Source organism: Bos mutus, chromosome 5 (assembly GCF_027580195.1).
Source record: "Bos mutus isolate GX-2022 chromosome 5, NWIPB_WYAK_1.1, whole genome shotgun sequence".
In the NCBI taxonomy this organism is placed as follows: Eukaryota; Metazoa; Chordata; class Mammalia; order Artiodactyla; family Bovidae; genus Bos; species Bos mutus.
In genome coordinates this window covers 42,559,306-42,583,136 of record NC_091621.1, presented here as the reverse complement: position 1 = coordinate 42,583,136, position 23,831 = coordinate 42,559,306, and the positions used below count along the sequence as shown (strand labels likewise).

At 40.9% G+C, this 23,831-nt stretch overlaps 1 protein-coding gene across 4 annotated transcripts in view; it reads left to right on the top strand.

The window, feature by feature from the left end:
• The window catches only part of RACGAP1 (Rac GTPase activating protein 1), a 37,160-nt gene extending 17,310 nt beyond the window's left edge, over positions 1-19,850 (top strand). For 3 of the 4 annotated variants that reach the window (XM_070370742.1, XM_070370744.1, XM_070370743.1), the window contains 16 exons: positions 1,839-1,927; positions 5,694-5,896; positions 6,861-6,997; positions 7,946-8,015; positions 9,639-9,692; positions 10,353-10,433; positions 10,817-10,934; positions 12,030-12,160; positions 12,785-12,949; positions 14,631-14,726; positions 14,814-15,012; positions 16,305-16,410; positions 16,585-16,717; positions 16,826-16,961; positions 17,909-18,017; positions 18,615-19,850. In XM_070370742.1, the coding sequence (XP_070226843.1) occupies positions 1,839-1,927; positions 5,694-5,896; positions 6,861-6,997; positions 7,946-8,015; positions 9,639-9,692; positions 10,353-10,433; positions 10,817-10,934; positions 12,030-12,160; positions 12,785-12,949; positions 14,631-14,726; positions 14,814-15,012; positions 16,305-16,410; positions 16,585-16,717; positions 16,826-16,961; positions 17,909-18,017; positions 18,615-18,690 (1,903 nt within the window). In that variant the 3' untranslated portion in view covers positions 18,691-19,850. The remainder of the gene's footprint in view (positions 1-1,838; positions 1,928-5,693; positions 5,897-6,860; positions 6,998-7,945; positions 8,016-9,638; positions 9,693-10,352; positions 10,434-10,816; positions 10,935-12,029; positions 12,161-12,784; positions 12,950-14,630; positions 14,727-14,813; positions 15,013-16,304; positions 16,411-16,584; positions 16,718-16,825; positions 16,962-17,908; positions 18,018-18,614) is intronic. The other variant, XM_005896410.3, reaches the window with a different exon arrangement.
• Positions 19,851-23,831: the final 3,981 nt, after the last annotated feature.

Sequence of the window (23,831 nt, the reverse complement as noted above, 5' to 3'; positions counted from 1 at the left end):
TGTAGCCCGCCAGGCTCCTCTGTCCATGGGATTTCCCAGGCTAGAATACTGGTGGGGATTGCTATTTCCTCCTCCAGGGGAATCTTCCCAACCCAGGGATTGAATCTTTTCTGCATTCCTAGTGAAGTAGAAGTTTTTCTGTGTACTGAGCTCACTGTTGTACAATGTCAGATTATACAGATGAGGGAAGAGATGATAGACACGAATAATAACCCCATATTAAAACTGACCACCGACTTTGATTTTTATTGGGAGCCAAAGGAATTCATCATTTGAATAGGCTACTGAACGCCCTATCCCTGTTTTCTGTCCTGTAGCACAGAGATGTATTTGCCTTTTTTTGGTCATATTGTTAAAACCCATGGGCATCTCTGTGACTTCTGCATCTTTTCCTACCAGTTTTAATACTAGTCTTTTAGTTTTGTTTCTAGTTTAGAGAAAGAGCTTTGTAATAAATTTGTCGGTCTGGTTGCTTAGCAGCTTGCTGTGATTATTATGTAGCTTGGAACAGATACATTGCCGTTTGAAAATCTTGGTTTCCGGCCCTGATTCAGGTATATATTGCATCCAAGCTTGGAATTGAAAGCTTTTTTGCTATTAGAGCAATCATCATACAAGTACAAATGAGTAATTCTGTAGCATTTAATAGAAAATATCTTAATGTTTATATATTCCTTTTTCCTTTGGTTTTCCCTCCCCTTTCTTGCCTTTATAGCTTATAGTACAATGTTACAAACACTGTAAAGTCACTAATCCTTCATAAAAGAGTTCTTAAAATTTTATTTAGATGCATGAAAGAGGACCTGGACTAGAACATTCAAGGGATGATTAGGAGAACATAAGAAGAATCCTTTAATGGTGTTTCGGAGGACGTTCAGTTTTCAAATGAAATTTGATTTTTTAATTTCATTTCCTTGATAATTTTCATAACATTGCACTGATGTCTTTGTTTCTCAACTGTTAAGATCTTACTTCCTCAAAGTGTTCCCAGTTAAAGTCTATTTGGAACAGAACTGCCTGTAAGGACACCATTTTTAATGTAATATCAGCAAGTCTTTAGGGGGGAAATATGAAGCTTGAAATTCACTATTACAGAACACAGTAGCAAATGATTTTTCCTTTGCCCTTCTAGCTGTGAAGGTGGTGTATTGTCTCCTTGATGCCAGAATGTGGTACAACATAATCCTTTGCCTATACTTAGTACAAATTTATTAGACATAGTCCCTGCATGCAGTCCAGCAGAGAGCCCTGCATTACAGAAATAATTCTTGTGCTGCTGAGCTGGCGATTTCCCCACTTAATCGCTCGTGTGACGTCATCTGTGCCGTTGGTAGGAAATGTGCTGACCATGTCCTGCATTTTAAAAGGCAGTTGCCACATGGGTCCTAGCTAAAAATGAAATTAAAAATAAACCTTTCAGGTTACATTGAAAGTCTTCAAAGTACAGCAGGATTAAAGTGGCAAAAATGTTATATTAATCATTAGGCTCAACTAAGTAGTTGATCACCTAGTAATAAACTAACACACTTGTCCCTAATTGCTTTCTTCTCAGCTCCAAAGTGATTGTAGAGTGGAGGAAAAGAAGTAGGCAGCAAGGGGTGTTACATTCAGGGGACTGAAATGCTTTTGTAATTTTCAAATGAGTCTTAAACATTCTAACTTTGTTTTTATAATAAGGATTACACAAAACATCAGTTGTTGACTTGAGATTCTCATAGTGGTAGCTTACACATGGATGAGTCCAGATGTTAGTCACTGATCACTGTGCTGGATTGCTACTGAATCTTTTGTCTGGGGGAGATGGCAGGACCCCTAATGTATATTTGATTTCTTGGCAGGAAGATGGATACTACGATGCTGAATATGCGGAATCTGTTTGAGCAGCTTGTACGCCGGGTGGAGATTCTCAGTGAAGGAAATGAACTCCGTAAGTCATTCTGAGATGGCCTGTGAGGAGAGAAAAAACAGATTTCAGATTTGGGCTTTCTACATAGCCTAAGTGTGTTCCAACCCTAAAATTGTTTTTCATTTTGAGTTACCTAAAAAAAAAACAATGGTCAGTTATTTGTGGTCAAAGCTTCATGGACACGGATTCTAAATGGTCACTTTTTTTTTTCCTGTAGTTATTTTTAAATGGGTTTTACCCAGATTTTTTCATTATTAAGGTTCTCTTTTCACTAAATAGTTGGCATTAGTTGCCGATTTCATTTTTGTATAACAAACTGGGCAAAATCTATTGAATTTCTAAGGATGTTGCTTTTTTCATTAGAGGAATAGTCGTGTACATTTTTTATCTGGGGTTTTCCCTGTGTCCTATAAAACATTTTCAATTGGAAAGGAGAAAAATGACATAATTTCTTTTTGAAGGAAGGACAATCCATCTGCTTTCACCTACTTCATATATTTGATGCTTAGTAATAAAGGTTTGAGGTTGGGTGGAGAGCTAGGGAGGCAAAGGAGGTGGTGATGGAATCAATCTTCTGGGAAGTAGATTAGTGACAAAGAAAGGTGGAGCCGATAGCTCTGACTTACGCGATCTAAGGGAATTATTCTTTACTGGATTTTCTTTGTGTTACCATCCTCTCCTATTTCAGATTTTCATGAATATCTAATTCAGTGGGTGTTGCTGCTAAGTCAGTCTCATTGGTATAAAAGTAATGCAAGAACTAAGTCTTAAAAATCTTCATAGTACTTACTATAGTGTGTTGCTTGTGCCATTCAGTGCTTTCTTTAATTTGATTCATGCTTTTAATAGCTTTCATTTACTTACAGCCCTTTCAAAACAATATTCTCTTTTCTCTAATAACTGTTGCATGACCTTGTCATCTGGTACCAACTCAGTAACCATGATGGCATACTAATTAGGCTTTTCTTTGAGGTCACATCATCTCAGAAGACAGATTGTTTTGGAGTCCAGTGGGGAAGAGATCTTAAAATTCAGGTTCACTCAGCCCATATTCAGTGAGAACCTATCACAACTTCTAGCACATGTAGAGGGAAAGGGATGACTAAATGACTTCATGGAAAAAACTAGGGTTTGACTTGAGCCTTCAATTGGATATAGGGTAGGATCCCAACAGACAGAGGTAAAAGAGGTCATTGAGTGTTAAGGGAGACTTCTGAGTGGAGGCAAAAGGGTGTTGGATGTGAGGTAAATAAGGGTAAGTGGGGAATGACTTAATCATAGCCGTGCTTTTGGAAAGTTACCCTGCCAGAGGTGGTGGCTGCATTAGAGGTGGAGGCTGAGAGGCTGATTAGGTGTTTGCCCTAGCTCAGGAAAGAGGCATTAGGGAGCCCTAACTGGAGCGATGATTGTGAGTATGGAAATGGGCAGAAGAGGCTGTGATACTAAGATCTCTAGGAGGAAGCAGCTGATGGCATGTGGGGGCAGAGGGAGGAATTTGAGGTTTGGAGTCTTAGTAACTAGTGCTGGCTTTTAACTGTTATTTCTGTCTGTGAGATAGGAATTTTGCCACAAGGATTTGGAGATAAATGAGATACTAGGTTGTGAAAATACCTATGGAAAAAATATGCCGTAAAAATACAAGATATTTATTCTTACAGGAACCTTTATTTTATAAGTAAATTTCTGTCTTTCCTTAATTTCTGTTACAAAGTAGAGGTACATTTTGTACCCGCTCTGAATCCCTAACTTGGTATGTTGCCCTTTGAGGAACTAAAATGACTTAATGTCTTCTGGACTCTAGAATCTCCTTTTCTGCAACCACTCTAGTCTGTTATCTTCTTAGAGCCTAGGAATTCTTCCCATGCCTAATTGTCCCCTGACTCCTTACTCTTGCTTTTCATCATATAACTTCATTCCTTTCTGTTTTTTTGTACAGTAATATCTTAGTCATGTATGCAAATGCTCTGGTTTTGGTCTAATATAAACAAGCATTTAATCATTTGTATTAAAATAGGAATGCCTTCCTTTAAATGAACTGATACTTTATTTGGTTTCAGTTCTGTTGTCCGATTCAGTTAGATCTGTAACATATGCCATTTAACAATGAATGGGAATTAAACCCCAAATAAGACTTTTCAAGGAGTATCCTAAAGAACAAGCTAACCAGCAAATTAGGTCAAGTGAAAATCTTTTCATTCTTAAATTGTTTTTCAATTCAGGAAATAGTTGAGTGTGTAGGCAGCACTATATTTAGAAACATTGACCGCAGTGTAGAACTAGAAAGCTTTTAGACTATGGAAAGTGTGTTTCCTGTTCTTTATTTTTGAAAAAGGGAAGTATTACATACATTGAAAAATATGCAAACAATAAGTTCTTTGCTTGGTGAATCGTGAGAGTAAAATATGACTAAGAACCAGCTCTTGTTTTTAAACTTTCTCTTTGTGAATCTATAATTTTGAAATATTTAAAGTTGCAAAAGGATATATTGTTTTCTTTTTCAGTTAAGGAGAAAAAAGCCCCTTAGTAATGTGTTCTAAACTGTTAACTAAACCAGTATATCATTTACAACTATTTCAATTGTAATAATATATTTTACTTTTTGAGATCCTTGATATTTGTATTATCTAAGATAACTAGGTCATAATATCCTGCTTAGCTAGAATCTGTTGTTTACTAAAAACTTGTTTCCTTGTGTGTCAGAATCAGTTTCTCTAGATTGAATTGTTATCCTAATTTGTAAGTTTGAAATTTGGTCAAATAATTAAAATTGCTTTAAAAAAGCATTATATTATTTCTATGCTCTTACGTTAAATTCAAATAGGAAAGGCTCCCTTATTACCAGAGAATCTGCTAGCTTTGTGTGAATTTGGCCTAGTTTCCACTGTAAACTGGGTTAATTTGACCAGCAGCAGATGTACACCTTGGAAGGTTCCTCCATGATGCTGGTGGAATGATGGCTTAGAGATACATTGAGGTTAACTAGAACAGTAAGGCATTGTAGAATTGTCTTTGCAGTAGTCTTTGCAGGTGATAAGAATGGATGCCACCAGAGTTGTTATGCTTTGAGGTGCTGCCTTGGAAGCGATGCTTCCTTTGCAAACATTTGAAGAGAGTCCACATTCCTCTTATCAGTGAGTCATCCAAAGCTAGTATGATCTTCTCGTCCTGTGTCTTTCCAACTGGAATGTTTACATACCCTTCAGGGCTGTGTTAAACAGCAGAAGCAAATTGGCTCTTTACTTTCAAATCAATATTTGTATAATTATACAGCTGAATGCGATTGCAGGCCTAGACATCTGTAATATTAATCTACATCTACTGGAGCATATTACAGCAGTTACATTTGAATTTGCTGTTTAACGCCTCTTTGGTGCAGCAACATGTGACTCTAAAGGAGGGTGTTTTTGTTTTATGGCCTAACTGTCCTGGTGCATAACAGCTGCCCCAAAGGTATCCTCCTTTGATTGCCTTCTGTTCAGGAGCTTTCACTGTTAGTGTTACATCTGGAGCCAGGTGACTAATGAGTTACTTATTTCATAGCAGATGCCACTGGCTAAGCCAAAAGTAAGTGGCCTATTGGAATAGGAGTTGCTCCCCACAAAACTCTTGACCAGAGTGATGAACATATATCAAGGATCTGCTCCTGGTTATTTTCAGCTGGATTTGCTCATAATTCAGCTAGTCCCTTAATTATGCATTTGGAGTAAAACTAACTGGAGGACTCATTTATTACAGCATTTATACTCTGTTTGGTGCTTGAATTATTAAAGTTTCCCCCTTTTCTTAGAATTTATCCAGTTGGCAAAGGACTTTGAAGATTTTCGTAAAAAGTGGCAGAGAACAGACCACGAGTTGGGCAAATACAAGGATCTTTTGATGAAAGCAGAGACTGAGCGTAGTGCTCTGGATGTTAAACTGAAACATGCACGCAATCAGGTGGATGTAGAGATCAAACGGAGACAGCGAGCTGAGGCTGACTGTGAAAAGCTGGTGTGTATTGTTTTTCTGCTAGCACTGTGACAGTGGGGGTGCCCTGTTTCTTCTTCATTAAAGAATTAGAAGCAGTTTGTCCATGATTGGAGCTGAAATTGCAACCAGAAATACTATTTTTCATAGGTTGAAATTTAAATTTTTAAAATTTTTTCTCCTTTAGCTCTTAAACGTTTACTTAATATACAGATTTCAAATGAGAATTTAAAGAATTAGGGGGAAAGGCAGGGAGATCCTAGCATATTTGATCTATTTCTTATTGTTGATAATAAGTGCTACCTAGAACATCCTCATGTAAGATAGTAACAGCTAGTACTTTGTCATTGATATAAGCAGGACAATTCTTAAGTCTTTATTGCGGCTCTTAATTTAGGATAAAGGGCTCGCTATGTTCAACCAATATGAACACTGGGACGTAGGGCACTGTCATTTTGATGTACCAGAGTGGGTCATGGTACAAAGGAAGCCCTTACTAGGAGGGACTAATCCATCTTGGTATACTGTTAGATGCCTCAGTAAGCTCAAATCGTCTGGTTCCAGTGCATCACAGCTTTGTATCCATTTTAATGCATTTTGCTCCACCATTTAGAAAGGTGGGTGGCTGCTTTGATCTGTAGAAGCCAATAATTGTCCTGATAAGATGACACTAAAGTGTTTTTGCTCTGTGAAATCTATTTTGGGACTCTGATTTTGCAGTCCTCTCTTTTCTTGAATTAGCGGTTTGATCCAAAAGTCTTGTAGCAGAAACCTCACTATTCTAGATAGAGTTCATTTTACCAGTCAGAAATCAGAGACGCAATCTGGGCTTGATGTGAATTAATATGCTATTGGTGTAGCAGCCTTCCTGAAGGCTCATTTGCATAATGCTGTATTTTAATGTCTTCTGGTTTGCTTGTCCCATAAATTTAAGGTGAAGCTTTCTCTCCTGGTTAGTTAGGATGTTTTACTCTGCTTTGGTCTGTAGGAAAGACAGATTCAGCTGATTCGAGAGATGCTCATGTGTGACACATCTGGCAGCATTCAACTAAGTGAAGAGCAAAAATCAGCTCTGGCTTTTCTCAACAGAGGCCAACCAGCCAGTGGCAATGCTGGGAACAAAAGGTGGGGGAACTGCATCTGTTATCTGATCACAAGGAACACAGCTCTAATAAGTTCTTATTATCTAAACTCTTAAATATACTGCTTTTGGAATGTGTGCTAAATAAAACAAAAAGACTTTGGAGGAAGGGTGGGTGGGAAATAAAGGTGCAGGGGCTTCCGGTTTTATTTTTTTGTCTTAGGTTTTTTCATTAAGGGTAAACTTTGACGTTGGTGCACAATTGCACCAACATCAATAATCCTGCACATTGCTAAGAAACCTAAAGGTGGAAGTGGCAGTTCAGCAATACTTCCAGTGTTTACTCTCTAGAGAGCTCTCGTAGTTCTGGTTTAGAAAGACCCTCTGAGAGCCAAGCCCAGACAATAATTTTGGTTCTACTGCATCACAATTTAGAATAGTCCCAACCAGGCTTTGAATTAACACCCCCAATGCGATACGTAGGGAATGGTCAGCACTCTGAGCTATTTATTTTGTTGTCTGGTTGTTTTATGGGGAATCTTTATAACTAAGAAGATGTACAGGCTTAATTTCTTAAAAAGCTAATGCTGGGTAATTCTCTCTCTTGTAGAAAACAACCACAGTTGGGATCAAACTGAACTTCACTCTTCTGCCTGTGACGTTTTAGCAGCCTGTAGTATAGACTCAGCAGGAAATAGCACCTATACCCCTGACTAACTTTAAACTGCAGTTATGAGACCTTTGCTGAAATAGCAACTGCGCTGCATGTGTGCTCGTGTGTGCACACACACACAAACACACATACATACACAGTCTCCCTGGAAAACCATAAAAAGCAGCTCAACACAGCTAGGGTTTGAGCTTGTAGTTATCTCCACAGGGAAGATGCTGCTGTGAAATTGCTGATGTTACCTGACTAGTGTGACTTTTTCTGGTGTTGGTGGATTTTACTTTGCACAGTCTTGTTTCTAACTACTATTTCACTCATCTAGACTGTCAACCATTGATGAATCTGGTTCCATTTTATCCGATATCAGCTTTGACAAGACCGATGAATCCCTGGTAATGAACACTTGATTTCTGAGAATTATCTCTTTTTCTTAACCCTGCTCCGTCAGGAATCTCTCTTCTGTCCTCTCTTCTGAAATTCCCTTATTACTATTTTATTAGTTGATATGTTATAGATACTGACTAGCTTTTAAAAATATAAATACACACAAGCTTGTAAGAGATTGGCATATATTTAGCCTTTGGAAGTGAGAATATAGAATTTAGGATTTGGCATGAGGTTAAATTTATTTAACGAATCTGTGAGCTGCCTGTACTAATTGATTATTACATCTTGACTTTTTAAAACCCCAGCTAGGGGGGAAAAAAAATTATCAAGACTCTATCCAGCCAGGCTTTATTTGCTGCTCTTGAGTAGACGTGTGCCTTATTTCTACATTAAATTGGTTCTTGAGGAAAACTTAGTCATACTTCACAATTAGAAGGAAACCAATGCCTTGGAACTTTAGCCCAAAGGCTGATGAAAGTTTCCAGGCACTAGATAATACCTTGATGAGCAGTGGTTCACCTGTCTGAGCTCTTTGTTACCCTGCTGTTGTGGGGCAGCACCCTTCTTGTAATGTATGGTGATGTTTCTGCATAAAAGGTCATACCCTGATATTCAGTCTTTGTTCCAGAGACTTGCAACTTATTGGTTTGTGTAGCTTTCCTATTTGACTGGTGGAAAGCTAGCAAACTAAACAATAAATCAGGAGGTTATTGGTAGTTGGTCATTTGATGATAGCAAAAGAAATGACAACTACTTGTTACTAGGCTGAGAGTTTTCTGTCCAAATTCAGAGTTTGACTAGGGCAGTAATTGCTCTTTTGTAGATATTAATATTAGGTATCACCTTTTGGGAATAAGGAATGACACAGTTTGGGATTTGTAATAAAACTAGAATATATTTCTAGCTGCTTTTAGAGCTAGACCTATGGTGTAATATCTCTTGTAACTGAGGCTGAATCAGACAACCAGTACCTAAATTACTTGACCATAAGTTGGAAAGGATAAATTTATTTAGCTAAGCTATAATATATACAACTGTTTAGGGGTTTTGTGTTTTCAGAGACTATCAGGGTCAGGAGGTCATAGGTAGCTACTAAAGATGAATGCAAAAATAGAGTGAGTGAGTGAAGTGAAACTAGACCACAGTGAAAGACAAATGAATACTTTTTTAGGGCCCAAGGAGGAGGGATGATTGAGAGATGTGAATCCTAAACTAGAACTTTTAAAGTGGCTACATTGTACAGAACATCAGATTAGATGGTAGCAGTCCCTAATGAGCAAGGATCACATCTGAACCATTAGTATAGTGCCCACCATTCTGTGAGTTCTAAAACTAATTACAAAAATAATCAGAAACAAAGGACCAGGTACTGAAGATAATCACGACAGAAGTTAATTCTTTAACCTTTTCTTGCCTCTGTGGTATTGATTCCTGATTCTATTATAATAGCTTCAATTTTGGAAAGAAGGCATGTTCACTTACCACAGCCCTATGGCTATAACATTTGAGAATTGTGAGTTAGATACTCAGACTCAGGAGGTTTTTAAAATTTTCTGTAAATGTATTTGCATAGGGTTTAGGGGAGGCCTAACCAAAGAAGGATATTAATACAGTACAATTGTCAACAGGATTGGGATTCTTCTTTGGTAAAGACTTTTAAACTGAAGAAGAGAGAAAAGAGGGTATGTATGGTTTTGTTTACTTTTGGGTTTGTGTGTCTGTTTTTACTTAGAAGCAATAAAAGAGTTTTCTCAGAAATGTTGCCGTTGTGTTACATTCCTGACATGTTGCTCTAGCTGATGTTAAACACATATTACAAGTGAATCCATGTTGGGGGCGGGGGCAGTATTGATCGTCCCTGAGGTAGTAAACTCAAGACAGAATCCTGTCCTGTCTGTTTCACTATTCTGAGCTGATTTAAGTTCATTCATGGAGAGGGAAAGGATCTATTTAAGTTTGTTTTGAGATGTCATATGAATTTTTATGCAGAACTTTTGTGCTCTAAGTTTCAGATGAAATATGTGTGTAATGGGATATACAGAGATCTATCTGTGCTTGTTTAGGGTCCTTAATATGTTTCTAGGACTTCATGTCCTTAGATAGGATTACACTCTACTTTTTCTGGTGCTGCCATCTAAATTTTTCCAAAGCTTGGTTGTTCTTCTAGGGCACTGAAGGCCTTTTTGTGGAAATAGGCTGTGAGAGAGTGCACATTGTTTGTTATTTCCTGCAGCGCTGGTACCTAGGACTTGCATCCAAGTTGTCTGATTGAATAATTTTATTTTTTGTGCTTCAGATCTCCTATCTGGCACTAAAGTTCTTGGGTTTTGCCCCATTTCTAGCGCTCAAATAGCCGACAGTTCGTGGATGGTCCCCCTGGACCTGTAAAGAAAACGCGTTCCATTGGCTCCACCGCAGACCAGGTAAGAATAACTAGGCTGAGAGAATTGTGGTCTTGAACATAGCGAAGTGTAGTGGCCCCAACCATAAAAATCCCAAGTCAACATTGCAGTGTTATTTTGAAAGAGATGTTTGGTGAAAGTTTTTCTCTGTACTAGGATTCTTGTTATCCACAAGAATAGAACAGTAAACAACGTCAGCTTCGTGTTTGTTCTCAGTTGCTTGCGTGTATACCTACCCCTGTGACCTGTATTTTATTTGAGAGTATTAGATTTCAACTTCAAGAGTATTTGGGGCTGGGGGCTTAAGTCCTTACTAAGACTCAGAAATTTTTTAACTCCACCAAACCACCCATAGTAGAAGGGAAATTAGATTTATCCTTCCCTCATTACTGCCTTTGTTTCAGGGAAATGAATCCATAGTTGCTAAAACTACAGTGACTGTCCCCAATGATGGCGGGCCCATCGAGGCTGTGTCCACTATTGAGACCGTGCCATATTGGACCCGGAGCCGAAGGAAAACAGGTCCGCTGGGTTTGTGGCTGAATTGCCTGTGTGAAAACAACTGGTAAAATCCAGGGAGAACTGGTTTCTTGGAACCCTCATGAGGCAGGGGCTGGATGTTTTAGGTTTACTTTACTGCTACTCACTGAGGGACAGAGCTCTGTTTTTGTCATGCCCTGCTTTGGCTTGCTAGCCTGACCTACACCACTGGTGTGTAACTTGTCTCTCTGGAGACAGTGTTTTGCATAGTTCACTTCTGGGTGTTGTTATAGATTCCTGAGTGTCTAATAGTTATATTGTATATTTGGCTGTGTCGGATCTTTGTTGCGGCACTCAGGATCTTTGCTGTGGGGTGTAGGTTTATTTGGTTGTGGCTCACAGGCTATTGGAGAAGGCAATGGCACCCCACTCCAGTACTCTTGCCTGGAACATCCCATGGGCGGAGGAGCCTGGTAGGCTGCAGTCCATGGGGTCGCTAAGAGTAGAAAACCACTGACTGATTTCACCTTCACTTTTCACTTTCATGCATTGGAGGAGGAAATGGCAACCCACTCCAGTGTTCTTGCCTGGAGAATCCCAGGGACGGGGGAGCCTGGTAGGCTGCAGTCCATGGGGTCGCTAAGAGTAGAAAACCACTGACTGATTTCACCTTCACTTTTCACTTTCATGCATTGGAGGAGGAAATGGCAACCCACTCCAGTGTTCTTGCCTGGAGAATCCCAGGGACGGGGGAGCCTGGTGGCTGCCGTCTATGGGGTCGCACAGAGTCGGACACGACTGAAGCGACTTAGCAGCAGCAGCAGCACAGGCTATTTAGTTCCCCTGCAGCTAACATGGAAGACATGTTTCCTTTCCATGTCCCCTGGCACTGGAAGGCAGATTCTTAATCTCTGGACCGCCAAGGAAGTCCCTACTAGTTATATTAGAATTGGGGTTAAAATTCAGAAGGGAGAATTACCTGGCGGTCCAGTGGTTAGGACTTCGCACTCTCACTGTCAAGGATCCTGGGATCCGTCCCTGGTTGAGGAACTAAGATCTCACAAGCCACAGGGTGCGGCAAAAAAAATTCAGAACGAAATATCTAAGACACAAAGCGTGGAGTTGTCTGTTTTCTAGGTACTTTACAGCCGTGGAACAGTGACTCCACATTGAGCAGCAGGCAGCCAGAGCCAAAAACCGAAACAGACGGCTCCAGCACTCCGCAAAGCAATGGGGGGATGCGCCTGCACGACTTCGTCTCTAAGACGGTAAAACTGGGGTTGCTGCTGCTTTGGGACACATCTAATTTTTTAATGGTGGGCATAATATTTGCTAATCACAAATTTACATATTTAGTATTGTAAAGTTAAATGTCAAATTTCCTTCCTCCTTCTCATCCCACTCTCCAGGGTTCTAGAGGGTGTGTATCTTTCCATTCTGTGAGTGATAGTAAAAGAAAGCAACTTTTCAGAAGCAGTTTTTGCTTTATTGTGATATGTATTTACAGTTCATGTTTGAATATGGCACGTGTCCCATTTGATTTCTGGTAAAAATCCAAGCAAACTGACAGGGGCACAGAGGCATTAACTGACTTGTTTGAGCCACAGGACAGTAAGTAGCGAAGTTTAACATAGAGGTTTTCTGACTCCTTGCCAACAAATTCTTTCCACTAGTGTATGGTGATCCCTTCCAACTCAGTGCACTTATGCAAATTACTTAGCCTCTTTTTGCTTGTTTCCTTATCTTAAAAAAACCTATAGGATTATTGTGAGAATACACAAGTAAAAACTAAGTGTAAAGGGATGAGAAAGCTGTTGGGCACATGCTGAGTGCTTAATAAATGTTGATTGATGATAAATGTTCTAATTCATACCATTCCGTTTCATCCTCAGGTTATTAAACCCGAATCTTGTGTACCATGTGGAAAGCGAATAAAATTTGGCAAGCCGTCTCTGAAATGCCGAGACTGTCGTGTGGTCTCTCATCCAGAATGTCGGGACCGCTGTCCGCTTCCCTGTATTCCTACCCTGATAGGGACACCTGTCAAGATTGGAGAAGTATGTATGACCTGTGGGAGCCCTCCCTGTGCTATGACTTTGTTAGCTTTTAAAAACTTGTGTGTTCAGACGCTTCAGTCTGTCCAACCCCTTGTGACCCCATGGACCGTAGTCTGCCAGGCTCCTCTGTCCGTGGGGATTCTCCAGGAAAGAAGACTGGAGTGGGTTGCCAGGGGATCTTCCCAACCTAGTGATAGACCCTGCATGGATTCTTTACCTCTGAGCCACCAGAGAAGCCCTTTAAAAGCTTATGGTCATTTTTTTCAAAAATTATTGATGCCATGTACATTTCCTCCCTCAAATAGTGAGTAGAAATTATAAAATATTAACTTGAAGAATCCTGTTTGGGTTTGTCTGTCTGATTAGTAGCCTTTCTAAACCAAATTCTTCTTCGTTTTCTTCCCCTCCCTTCCCCTTCCTCTTTCCCTCCCTTTCCTTTTTTTCTTCCTTTTTCCTTCTCCCTTCCCTCCTTTGGCTTCCTTTTCTTCTCTTCCTTCCCATCCCATCTACTTTTGTAAAATTTCAAACATATACAAAAGTAGAGAGATGAGTATAACTAACCCTGGTTCTTATCATTCAACTTTCATGATCCCTGACTTATGTCGAGTCTTGATTTGTTAATACCCCCATCTCCTCCTCCTGACCCTATTCAGTGAATTATTTTGAAGCAAATCCCAGCCATGATATAATTTCATCTTTGAATATTCTTTCTCTTATGTTAGAGATATTCCATACTAGGCTATTAAGATTAGATTCATTTCTAAAATTTGATTCAATTCATTAAGAAATTATTATTAGAAGCAACATTAGCAAGAATCAAAACAAAATGATTGAGCTGCTACTCAGCCTCCAGCAAATCAAATATTACTTTTCTTTAATCTTTTTTTTTTCTTTTAATGCATGATTCCCATTTAATCTTTATTTTTTTTTCTGGTTGTGCTGGGTTTTTGTTGCTACTCGAGGGCTTTCTCTAGTTGACAGTGAGTGGGCCTACTCTCTGTTGTGGTACACGGGCTTCTTTTGTTGTGGAGCACAGACTTCAGGCCCGTTAGTCTCAGTAGTTGTGGTACATGGGCCTAGTTGCTCTGTGGCATGTGGAATCTTCCCAGACCAGGGATCAAACCCATGTCCGCTGCATTGGAGGTGGATTCTTACCCACTGTACTACTAGGGAAGTCCTTTAATCTTAGAGTTTTTATCCATGCTTGTAATTTTTTTACAGATTTTCTGTAATATAGAGCCACGGAGTTCTCTCCTACAGATCAGTGTGTGTCATAGTCAACTGAGTTGTATTAAATAATTTTTCTTACTAAGAGTAATTACAGGATAGAACAGATTTTTTAGAATAATAAATTAGTTTATATTACACTCCATACCTGTAATCTCATTATTGCTTTCTTTCTGATGCCCTTGACTGTAAGAGGAGCAGGGGTGGAGTTGTAGCTAGTGATCTTATTACTTGTTCATGCGAGAGTGTGGTGTATGTGACCATAAATCAGTCCTGGTGTAGAGGTAGGAAAAATAATTGAGAGGCTCTAGTCTTATTTATGCTTTGGGAAGAAGAATTTTAAAGTAGGCATGATGTCCCAGCCTCTGTATTAGTCTGGGGATGGCTCTTCCCACTGGTCTTCATCTACTAGTCTAAGTGGTATAAATAATAACTCTAAACTCGCCTTTTTCAGGGAATGCTGGCAGATTATGTGTCCCAGACTTCTCCAATGATCCCGTCAATTGTTGTCCACTGTGTAAATGAGATTGAGCAAAGAGGGCTGACCGAGGTAAGAGTCCACCCTTGGAGAGGGTGAATTTGTTATTTGCATCAGTAATTAAGAGGTTTTTAACTGAAAGTGTCATCTTGATAACAGACAGGCCTGTATCGGATCTCAGGCTGTGACCGGACAGTGAAAGAGCTAAAAGAGAAATTCCTCAGAGTGAAAACTGTACCTCTCCTCAGCAAAGTGGATGACATCCATGCTATCTGTAGCCTCCTGAAAGACTTCCTTCGAAACCTCAAAGAACCGCTTCTGACCTTTCGGCTAAACAAGACGTTTATGGATGCAGCAGGTGGGGCAGATTTTAATGCTTAAATATGAGTCCCGCGGGGGCAGGAGTTTTGACTCTTCTGTTTCCTGCTTTGTCCCTTGCCGGGTACAGTGCCTGAATACAGTGCTCAGATACTGTGATGGATGAATAACTCTTCCATGTTCCCTGTGCTCTTCCTGTCTGAAACGTATAGGGTCCTAACAGGGTTTTTTTTGTCGTACTTTCTGTTGCTTTTTTTGGTCAAGTTTTAGGTTGTCCTTTTGAACTTGGAGCAACCCTTGATTTTTTTACCTCACGCCTTATATTTAATCCATTGGCGCATCTTATCAGCAGAAGCCTTGTAAATATATCTTAAATTTAAAATGTGTCATTCCTATTGCTGTCTCTGGAGTGCTGTAAGACCCTACTGGTTTTCCTATTTCTACTCTTGCCTTCTACAGTATAACCTTCACATAGTAGCTAGAGTGGTCCTTTCAGAATTTAAATTGGACGATATCCCTTCTTTCCTCAGTATCTCCCAGAAGCCTCTCGTAAGTCTCAGAATAAAATCCACAGTCCTTAACAGGCCCCAAAGACCCACATGATTTTGCCCTGGTTATGTCTCCAATATCATTTCCATCAACATGCCTTCCTTCCTTCCTTCTTTTCCGGTTACACTGAAATTCTTGTAATTCCTAGACTATAACCGAGCTTACTCCCAACTCGATTAGAGGCCATCATACTTGTTGTCTCAACCTGGAGTGACATTTGCAGGATTTGCTCCTTTGTTTCTTTCAGGTTTCTTGTTGGATAGCTTGTCCACAGAAACACCTGACCAGCTGGTCAGAAAGAACAGCTCCCATTACTTTCTAGTTTTCTTGCCTGCCTTATTATTATATGTATCACTGCCTGATAGGTATTTGCTTTCTGATTGACTCCTCCAGTAGCATGGGGCAAGGGCTTTTGTTTAGTTCTGCTTGATGCTGCGCACTTAAAACAGTGCCTGGCACCTGGTAGGCTCTTAACATGTTTTGTGAACAAGTACCTTCTTTATAGTTGTAAACTGCAGTTATACGTCTGCCTTCCTGGAAACACGAGTTTCCAGCTGCTCTCCCGAACTGCAAGAGTTGTTTTTTTTTAAAGTTCTGATTTCTAATATTGAGCTGTTGGCCAGTAGCCTACTTGTTAATGAAACTAGAGACTGATGCAGTCATGAACCTAATCAGAAGTTTCAGAAGCTTACTGTATAGATGAGACTTTGTGGTCGATAGCTTGGAAACCTCTTGTCAAGGGAAAGAAGTCTAGGCCTCTTGGTGCTTTCTTTTCATTTACAGAAATCACAGATGATGACAACAGCATAGCGGCCATGTACCAGGCTGTGGGTGAGCTGCCCCAGGCCAACAGAGACACACTGGCTTTCCTCATGATTCACTTGCAGAGGTGAGTAGAGCGGAGATTTGTCTCTGTGAGTCTGGGAATTTGCCACATGGAAGAGAATGGGGGTTGGATGTTAGGGAAGAATGTGAAGGGTGAAGTATTTTCCTGTAGATCTTATATTTTGGTCTACTTTTAAGCAGAAGGACAAGTCTTCTAATGTAATGCTCTTTTACATAGAGTGGCTCAGAGCCCAAACACTAAAATGGATGTTGCCAATCTGGCCAAAGTTTTTGGCCCTACAATAGTTGGCCATGCTGTATCCAATCCAGATCCAGTGACATTGTTACAGGACATCAAGCATCAGCCCAAGGTAAGCAGGCATGTTATGTTACATGAACTCATACAACAAAACAGGACAAATTGGTGAGAGGTAAGCCCTGAGCGTTGATAGTTCGCTAACATGTTGGGTGGCTTTTAGGTGGTAGAACGCCTGCTGTCACTACCCCTGGAATACTGGAGCCAGTTCATGATGGTAGAGCAAGAAAACATCGACCCCATGCATGTCATTGAAAACGCAAACGCCTTCTCGACACCACAGACCCCAGATGTCAAAGGTAAGGCCTAAGTCGTGCTTCTTAAAGGGCCTGACTCCCTCTCTGGTTTTTGGCTGGATGCCCTCTCCTTCCCTTTGCTAGAGCCATTTGAAATACATATTCTTTAGTAAAATTAAAAGATTTTTGAGAATTCTAACATTAAAGAAAAAGCTATACAGTTCTACCATCCTAACTTTTTTTTCACTTTTCCATGTTCTTCTTTCTTTATCCATATGGATATTTTTTATAAATATAGATATAATAATTTAGATATAATTGGTTATTTCATTTAGCATTTTGTGAGAACTTTCTCTGTTACTGTATGATCTTACCATTTTTATGGTTGTAAACTATAATTTACTTAAATATGCTATGTTTGGTACTGATTTTATTTTTCAGTTTTTCATAACTACATATACTGATGGCATTAACATATGTATATGCCTTTTTATTTTTCCTAATGGTAAATTCCTTGGAGTGGGAATTACTGAATTGAAATAAAGGTTTTAAACATTTCTGTTTCTTGGTATGCTTTACCAATTTGATTTCTTAAAGGCTTTTGCCAATTTGTATTGCCACCAAAAGTGTATGAGACTGGTTTCATTCCAACTTAATTGGCATCGGAGACCTGTTCTTTTATTATTGCAAGTTGCTTTTTAAGGAAGTATATTGTTTTTTCTAGTACAGGAAAAATCAAATAGATGCTAGATTTGTGAAGTTTGGAGTTTGAGAATGGCTTAAGTCAGAAAATGAATGTTAGCTACTCATTGAGCATTGCCTGCATAGTTCAAAAAATATACTTGTGTGTTATAAAATGATGACAAAACTGACCCCCGGGACTTTGCTAGGTCTCTAAACTTAGCTCTTAAGTGTCTCACAGGTTTTGTAGCTTAATAATAGTTGCCTTACGAGAATGCTTTCTTCCCCACCCCGCCTCCTTTAAAAATATGTCTTACCTTTGATTGAAGTGAGTTTACTGGGGCCTGTGACCACTCCTGAGCATCAGCTCCTCAAGACTCCTTCATCCAGTTCCCTGTCGCAGAGAGTCCGCTCCACCCTCACCAGGAACACTCCCAGGTATGTAGAATTGGTTGGCTCAGGAAATAGGAAATGGTCACTTCCTTGGACATCCTTCCCATCATGCTGAAGCTTATTGAAAGAAAAATTGAATTAGATCTTAGCTAGCAGCTCGATGTTAAAAGCTGTAAGGATACCCTTTTTGAAAGGGTCTAAAGGTCTTTAGCGGAGAAGGCAATGCAACCCACTCCAGTACTCTTGCCTGGAAAATCCCGTGGACGGAGGAGCCTGGTGGGCTGCAGTCCATGGGGTCTCGAAGAGTCGGAAATGACTGAGCAACTTCACTTTCACGCATTAGAGAAGGAAATGGCAACCCACTCCAGTGTTCTTCCCTGGAGCATCCCAGGGACAGGGGAGCCTGGTGGGCTGCCGTCTATGGGGTTGCACAGATTTAGACACGACTGAAGCGATTTAGCAGCAGCAGCAGCAGTAGCAAAGGTCTTTAGTATTTACCCTCCCTCATCTCAGGTGATAAAGAGCGGCTTACAGAGTAGTTGCTGAGGGTTTCCTACTTTAGCTGATTGTCAAGTAACGTTATAGTTGTTTATTTATCATTTTTTATAGAGTACTTTTCCAGTTCATTTTCTTTTTCTTTAGATTTGGGAGCAAAAGCAAGTCTGCCACCAACCTAGGACGACAAGGCAACTTTTTTGCTTCTCCAATGCTCAAGTGAAGTCGTGTCTCCTGTTACTTGACAGCATTTACTGACTGTGGGGAAGAGTGCACCTGTACTCTCTACTCTGCAGCCTCATTACTACTTTTAGCATTCTCCAGGCTTTTAATCATGTTTAATTGTGCATGGGGGTTTTATGAAAACTATATATATCTCTTTCTCCTTCTCCTCAAGTAATGTAATATCAACACCTTGTGCTGTCTTTGGGAGCTCTTAGATGGGAGATCTTTACAGGGGTATGAAATTCATTGTGATTCTTTTGCAGGCTAGGAGGGACATCCCTTTGGCTTAAAGCCAAATTCCCTCATGTAATGACATTTCTCTGATGTAATTTCCATGAGACTAGTGGTAGAAGCCCCTGCCTCTTTGGTAAGACTGACTTGTCTTGGGGTGGGAAATAGCGGGGGCAGGGTAAAGAAAGGTTTGGGCAGAGAATTTAGGATGGCTCCTTCGTGAGAACTTGGAAATTCCCCTTCCCCTGTTAGGAGCTGAGCTGTAACAGTGGAGCCTTCATAGAAGTGGGATATGGGGAGGACTAAACTAGTAATGGGAGTGTGCTTGGCTTTAATTTGGTTTGATTAGGTTTAATAGTGTTAAGTGGCACAACCTTGTAAAAGTTATACTACAATTTATATTTATTTCTAATGGGCTTCTGTTGGGACATTGGGTTTGGTTGGGGTCAGAGCCAGTTTATTCTTAAGTTGAATTCATTCTGATGCTTAACACCCCCCCGCCCCCTTGTCCATTGGAGCTCTACTTCTAAAGGTCAGTGTACCGTCTGTTTAACACCCAACTAACAAGAGTAGGCTGTAAGGGAAGATTGTCAATATTTTGAGTGGCAAGAAAAGCCACAGTCATTTTGTCTTTGCACTTTGGATGCTGAAATCTTCCTATGGAGCATAGCTGCATCTAGATAAATATGAGCTTTTCCTTCTATTAGAATTATTTACAAAGCCTATCAAAATGCTTCCTTCTATAGAATGTTTCTGACCCATAGTTTCAGAACATATAGAATGTTCTGACCCTGTAAAACATACATTTGGAAAAAAGTAAATAGTTTTTTCAAAATGAATGTGAGATTGATTTTCTTGTCTGGAAGATAACCTTCAATGCCTTTTTAAAGAAAATATATTTCCCCAAAAGTGTCCTGAGTCTTATCATTCATTTCTCCGCTCCCCCCTCACCACCTCCAGCTTCACCACCACCAGGAGTTGGTTTCTTTGTTTCAGTCTCTTTCATTGTCCAAAGTGAAGTCCTGGATTTGTCCTGACTCTTAACCCCTTATTTGAAGAAACTACTTTAAACAAAAACCAAACTTTCTAAACAAGTCTTTAAGGACGAGAATGGTGCAGGAAAAAGAAAGAAAGAAAAACACAAACGACTGTCTGGCTGACTGCCTGGAATACCCATCACTGCTGGAAGTGCCTCTGGAGTGAGCTGGGATGATTAACGGAGGGCACCTGCACTTGGAACTCTGAAGCTGGTGAACAGAATGTATCTGAGATTGAACGTAAACAGTTGCAGGCTTAATATGTAACCGTGGAGAGAGGAGGCAACCTACTGGCTTTTTTCCCAGGAGGTGGTAGCTCTTGCGGCAGGGCCCATCTGCCTCAGCAAATTGACAGAGGATGGGTCCCCTCTCCCCTTTCCCTCTTTACACACACACACACACACACACACACATGTGTGCCTTTAGGATTTTTTTTTTTTAAACTTTGTCCTGGATGCTGTCTTTCTTATTTCTCTGCAAGCTTAGTGTTGGCCTGTCTCCATATTTGCTGTTCTGTAGTATCTCCCCAAGGTACATTTTAAGTCACTAATGTGGAGGAAGCAAATGGATTGTATAATGTGAGTGAAGGCAAAAGAAGACCCTGTGCAGGAACTGATGGCCCATTAACGAAAAAGGAAATGGTCCTGTGTGTCAAATGTTGGCAGCCAGTTGCTTGGTTTCTAGGCTAGGCCAAGAGACCTTAGCCATGAAAATAATTCTGATATTAGCAGAGGGAAATATGCATCAACCTTCAACTTCTTTAACAGTACTTCATGTGGAACAGCTTGACTTTCGAGGGCTTTCTTAATTAAATTGTACTCCCTTGATGTGAGATCTGTGGCAGGGGCTTGGGAGTGGGTGTCACCCTACCTCCTGCTCCTAATCCTAACCCTTTCTGATGCTGCCTCTTACTCTGTCTTTAATGCAGAGCTTTATTATCCCACTTGCTAATAGCCAGAATATTTACATCTTTAAATCCATTCATCTCCATCCATCTGTGTAAGGCTCCTGAGTTTAATGTTGATTTAACTGGGCAAGCATTACATGGTTTGATTTAGGAGCAACAGTTGGTGTTTATTACTGGATATTTAATGGTTTTTTTTCTTCCTTGAGAAGGTGAGTTCTTTGCTTGCAGAAATAAGAGGGCAAGAAGGCATCTTGAGTTTCCATCAGAAGACTGTAGGGTTCTCAATTGAGTTAACTGTGGGGGAAAAAAGTCATTGTGGGCTATGAACTGACCCTGTGGCACTGAAAGGGATCTTGAGTTCCTAAATTCATGCTTCAGTTACCGAGCGGCACAAAGTGACAAGGAGCACTGTGCGAGTGCTGAGAGCAGAGATCCCAGGCTTGGTATTTTTGTTTGGTTATAGTAGGGCCTCTCTGCCCACCTCAGCCTTTGGACAGGGAGACAGACACACGTGCATGCACATCCAGTATGTGGTTTCCTATTGGAAAGTGTTTGGGCGACCCAAGGCTGTGCCTGGGATACTGAGCAGTCTGCTTAATCATGTGTCACCTTTTCTTAGATTCTCAGCAGGAGCAGGGAAAGAGCTGCTGTGGCATCCAGACCTGAGAAGCAGGGGTGGCAGGTGCTGAGTCCAAGTTGGCGTAGCTCACACAGTAGGTTCTTGATCTGTGTGCTTTAACGATAATCTCGGTCGTGACTCAAGCTTGAGCCACTGGTGCGAAAAGCTTTTAAGCCTGCAGAGTCAGGGCATGTTAGTCATTGTGCTGTTAGTATAAACAGGGTTTGGAGAGTGGCCACTTCACCTAAGAATTTAGTAATTAAAAAAAATAAAATCTGCTTCCTGTAGCTGGTATATTTTGTAAATAAGTGAAAGGCCCCAGACCAAGAGGTCCTTAACTTGGGTGATTTGTGAGATTCTCATTTTCAGAGTCTATATTTGTTGATGGTTTCTATTCACGAAGTCAGGCTGAAGACAGCTTGACGTCACCAGGAATAACCTTGCAGTGTGTGGGAGCCTTGTCCTCTGCAGTCGTGTAGGATGGGAAAGGAGGCCACTTTTCAGGGACACAGAGTTGGAAGCAGGAATTTTCCCTTTTGTATACCTTCTCCCTCTGTAACTCTTGCCAGGCTTCATTTAGTCTCACTGTTTTTATACAGCATTACTCTTGCATCTCACACAGTTGGACACCATATGTGTGTTGGGCTTAGACACATGTAAATGGATATTTAGACTTCTAATAAAGCACTTGCCAGTTAATATCTTCTCTGGTCATCAATGAAGATAGAATTAAGAACTGATTCTCCACAAAGCCTCTAGGAAATGTAATGTGGTTACTTACAATATACAGGGTGCTTCCATTTAACATATTTGACCACACCACACGGGTGGAATAGGTGATGGGATCCCAACTGATGACAAACTCAGTGAAGTAATTTGACTCAATTTCTCATAAATTGTAGTTTAGCTGGGATTAGAATCTGGAGATTACAGCTCCTGCTCTGGAGGTTAGCTGTGGTGTTTGCTACTTCAGACTTCCCCAGCATCATGGGGCCTATGATATTAAGTATGTAAATAATTCGACTCAGGGCTGGCTGTATGCAGACGTGCCTATGCACTCTCGACAGATGACCCAGAAAGAGCAGGAAGGCCCAGACCGCTGGGAAAAGCATTGGGACTGGAGATTATTCATTCCATAATGTTGGGTTGTTGGGTCAGTTGGAGGACCTGGGCTTGGTGGTCTGGTGCTGTCCTCTGTGTGGAAAGAAAGGATGGGCTGGTGGAGGATGAGCTTAAGTTTGTCCTCGTGGGAGTCTTCCCGGGCCACCCATGTGCATCTTGTGTGCTCTGAAGCCCAGAGCTAAGATCAGGCAAGACTGAGCCAAAGCCATCAGCCCGCTTCTAGAGACGTGTCAGCGGATTAGCTTATTGGCTTTCCCCTGAGTGGCATTAGCTCTCACCCCGTCTCATGTTCACCATCTGGCTTTGAGTAAGAAGTCTTCGAGTGATCTCTCTTCAGCAGCCAGCTCTGTGCCAGGGCTTTCTGAGGGCTGTTCAGTTTTCTCCCTCATCACCCTCAGAGCCCAGGGCTCTGAGGAGCCTCTTGGAAAAGAGGAAGCCCGTTTGTTGTGTTCACACAAATGTACACCTGGCATCCAAAGAATACTTGAGACCTCAGAGGAAAAAAATAAGGTCAAAGGAGAATGAGTGCCTGGTTAGTGGCCTAAAGTCTTGTCAAAACTAACAAGTGGAGTGACTTCCCTGGTGGTCCAGTGGTTAAGCCTTCATTCTCCCAATGGAGAGGGCGTGGGTTTGATTCCCAGTCAGGGAACTAAGAGCCCATAGGCTGCAGGGCCAACTAAGCCCACGAGTCACCATTAAGACCCAGTGCAGCCAAATGTTAAAAACAAACAAAAAACCTAATAAGTGGCTCTGTCCTTAGGTGAGTTTTAAAAATGGAGTTGTTCTTGCTACCTGTGAGAAAAGCTCTTTCTGCCTGTGAGATGATACTGTTTGTCCAGATTTTAGTAGACCGAGTCCTACAAAGGGGCTGGGATTTTTCTTCTTCATTGGAAAGCAAAACCTGGGGGTGGAGGTGCTTAACTGAACCACCTCCCCTCTTCCCAGGGAGCTGGCTGCTCTCCTCCTAGGTTAATATACATCGACTGGGCTAAATGCTTGATGCTTCTGGACAGAGTCCAGCCCCTCAGCAGAGCAGCCACACTGTGGAGATACAGCTGCTAGCATTAAAGGGCTAAGCCCTTTCCAGCTGCTTTGCTTTAACGGGAACTGCCTGCAGTTGGCAGCTTATTGGCGCCGTCTTAGCCCGCTTCAGAGCAGATGACTAATCTCGGCATCTTCTCAGGGCCCTGGTCTGGAGGCTCGGGGGCAGGTAGCCCCGTAGG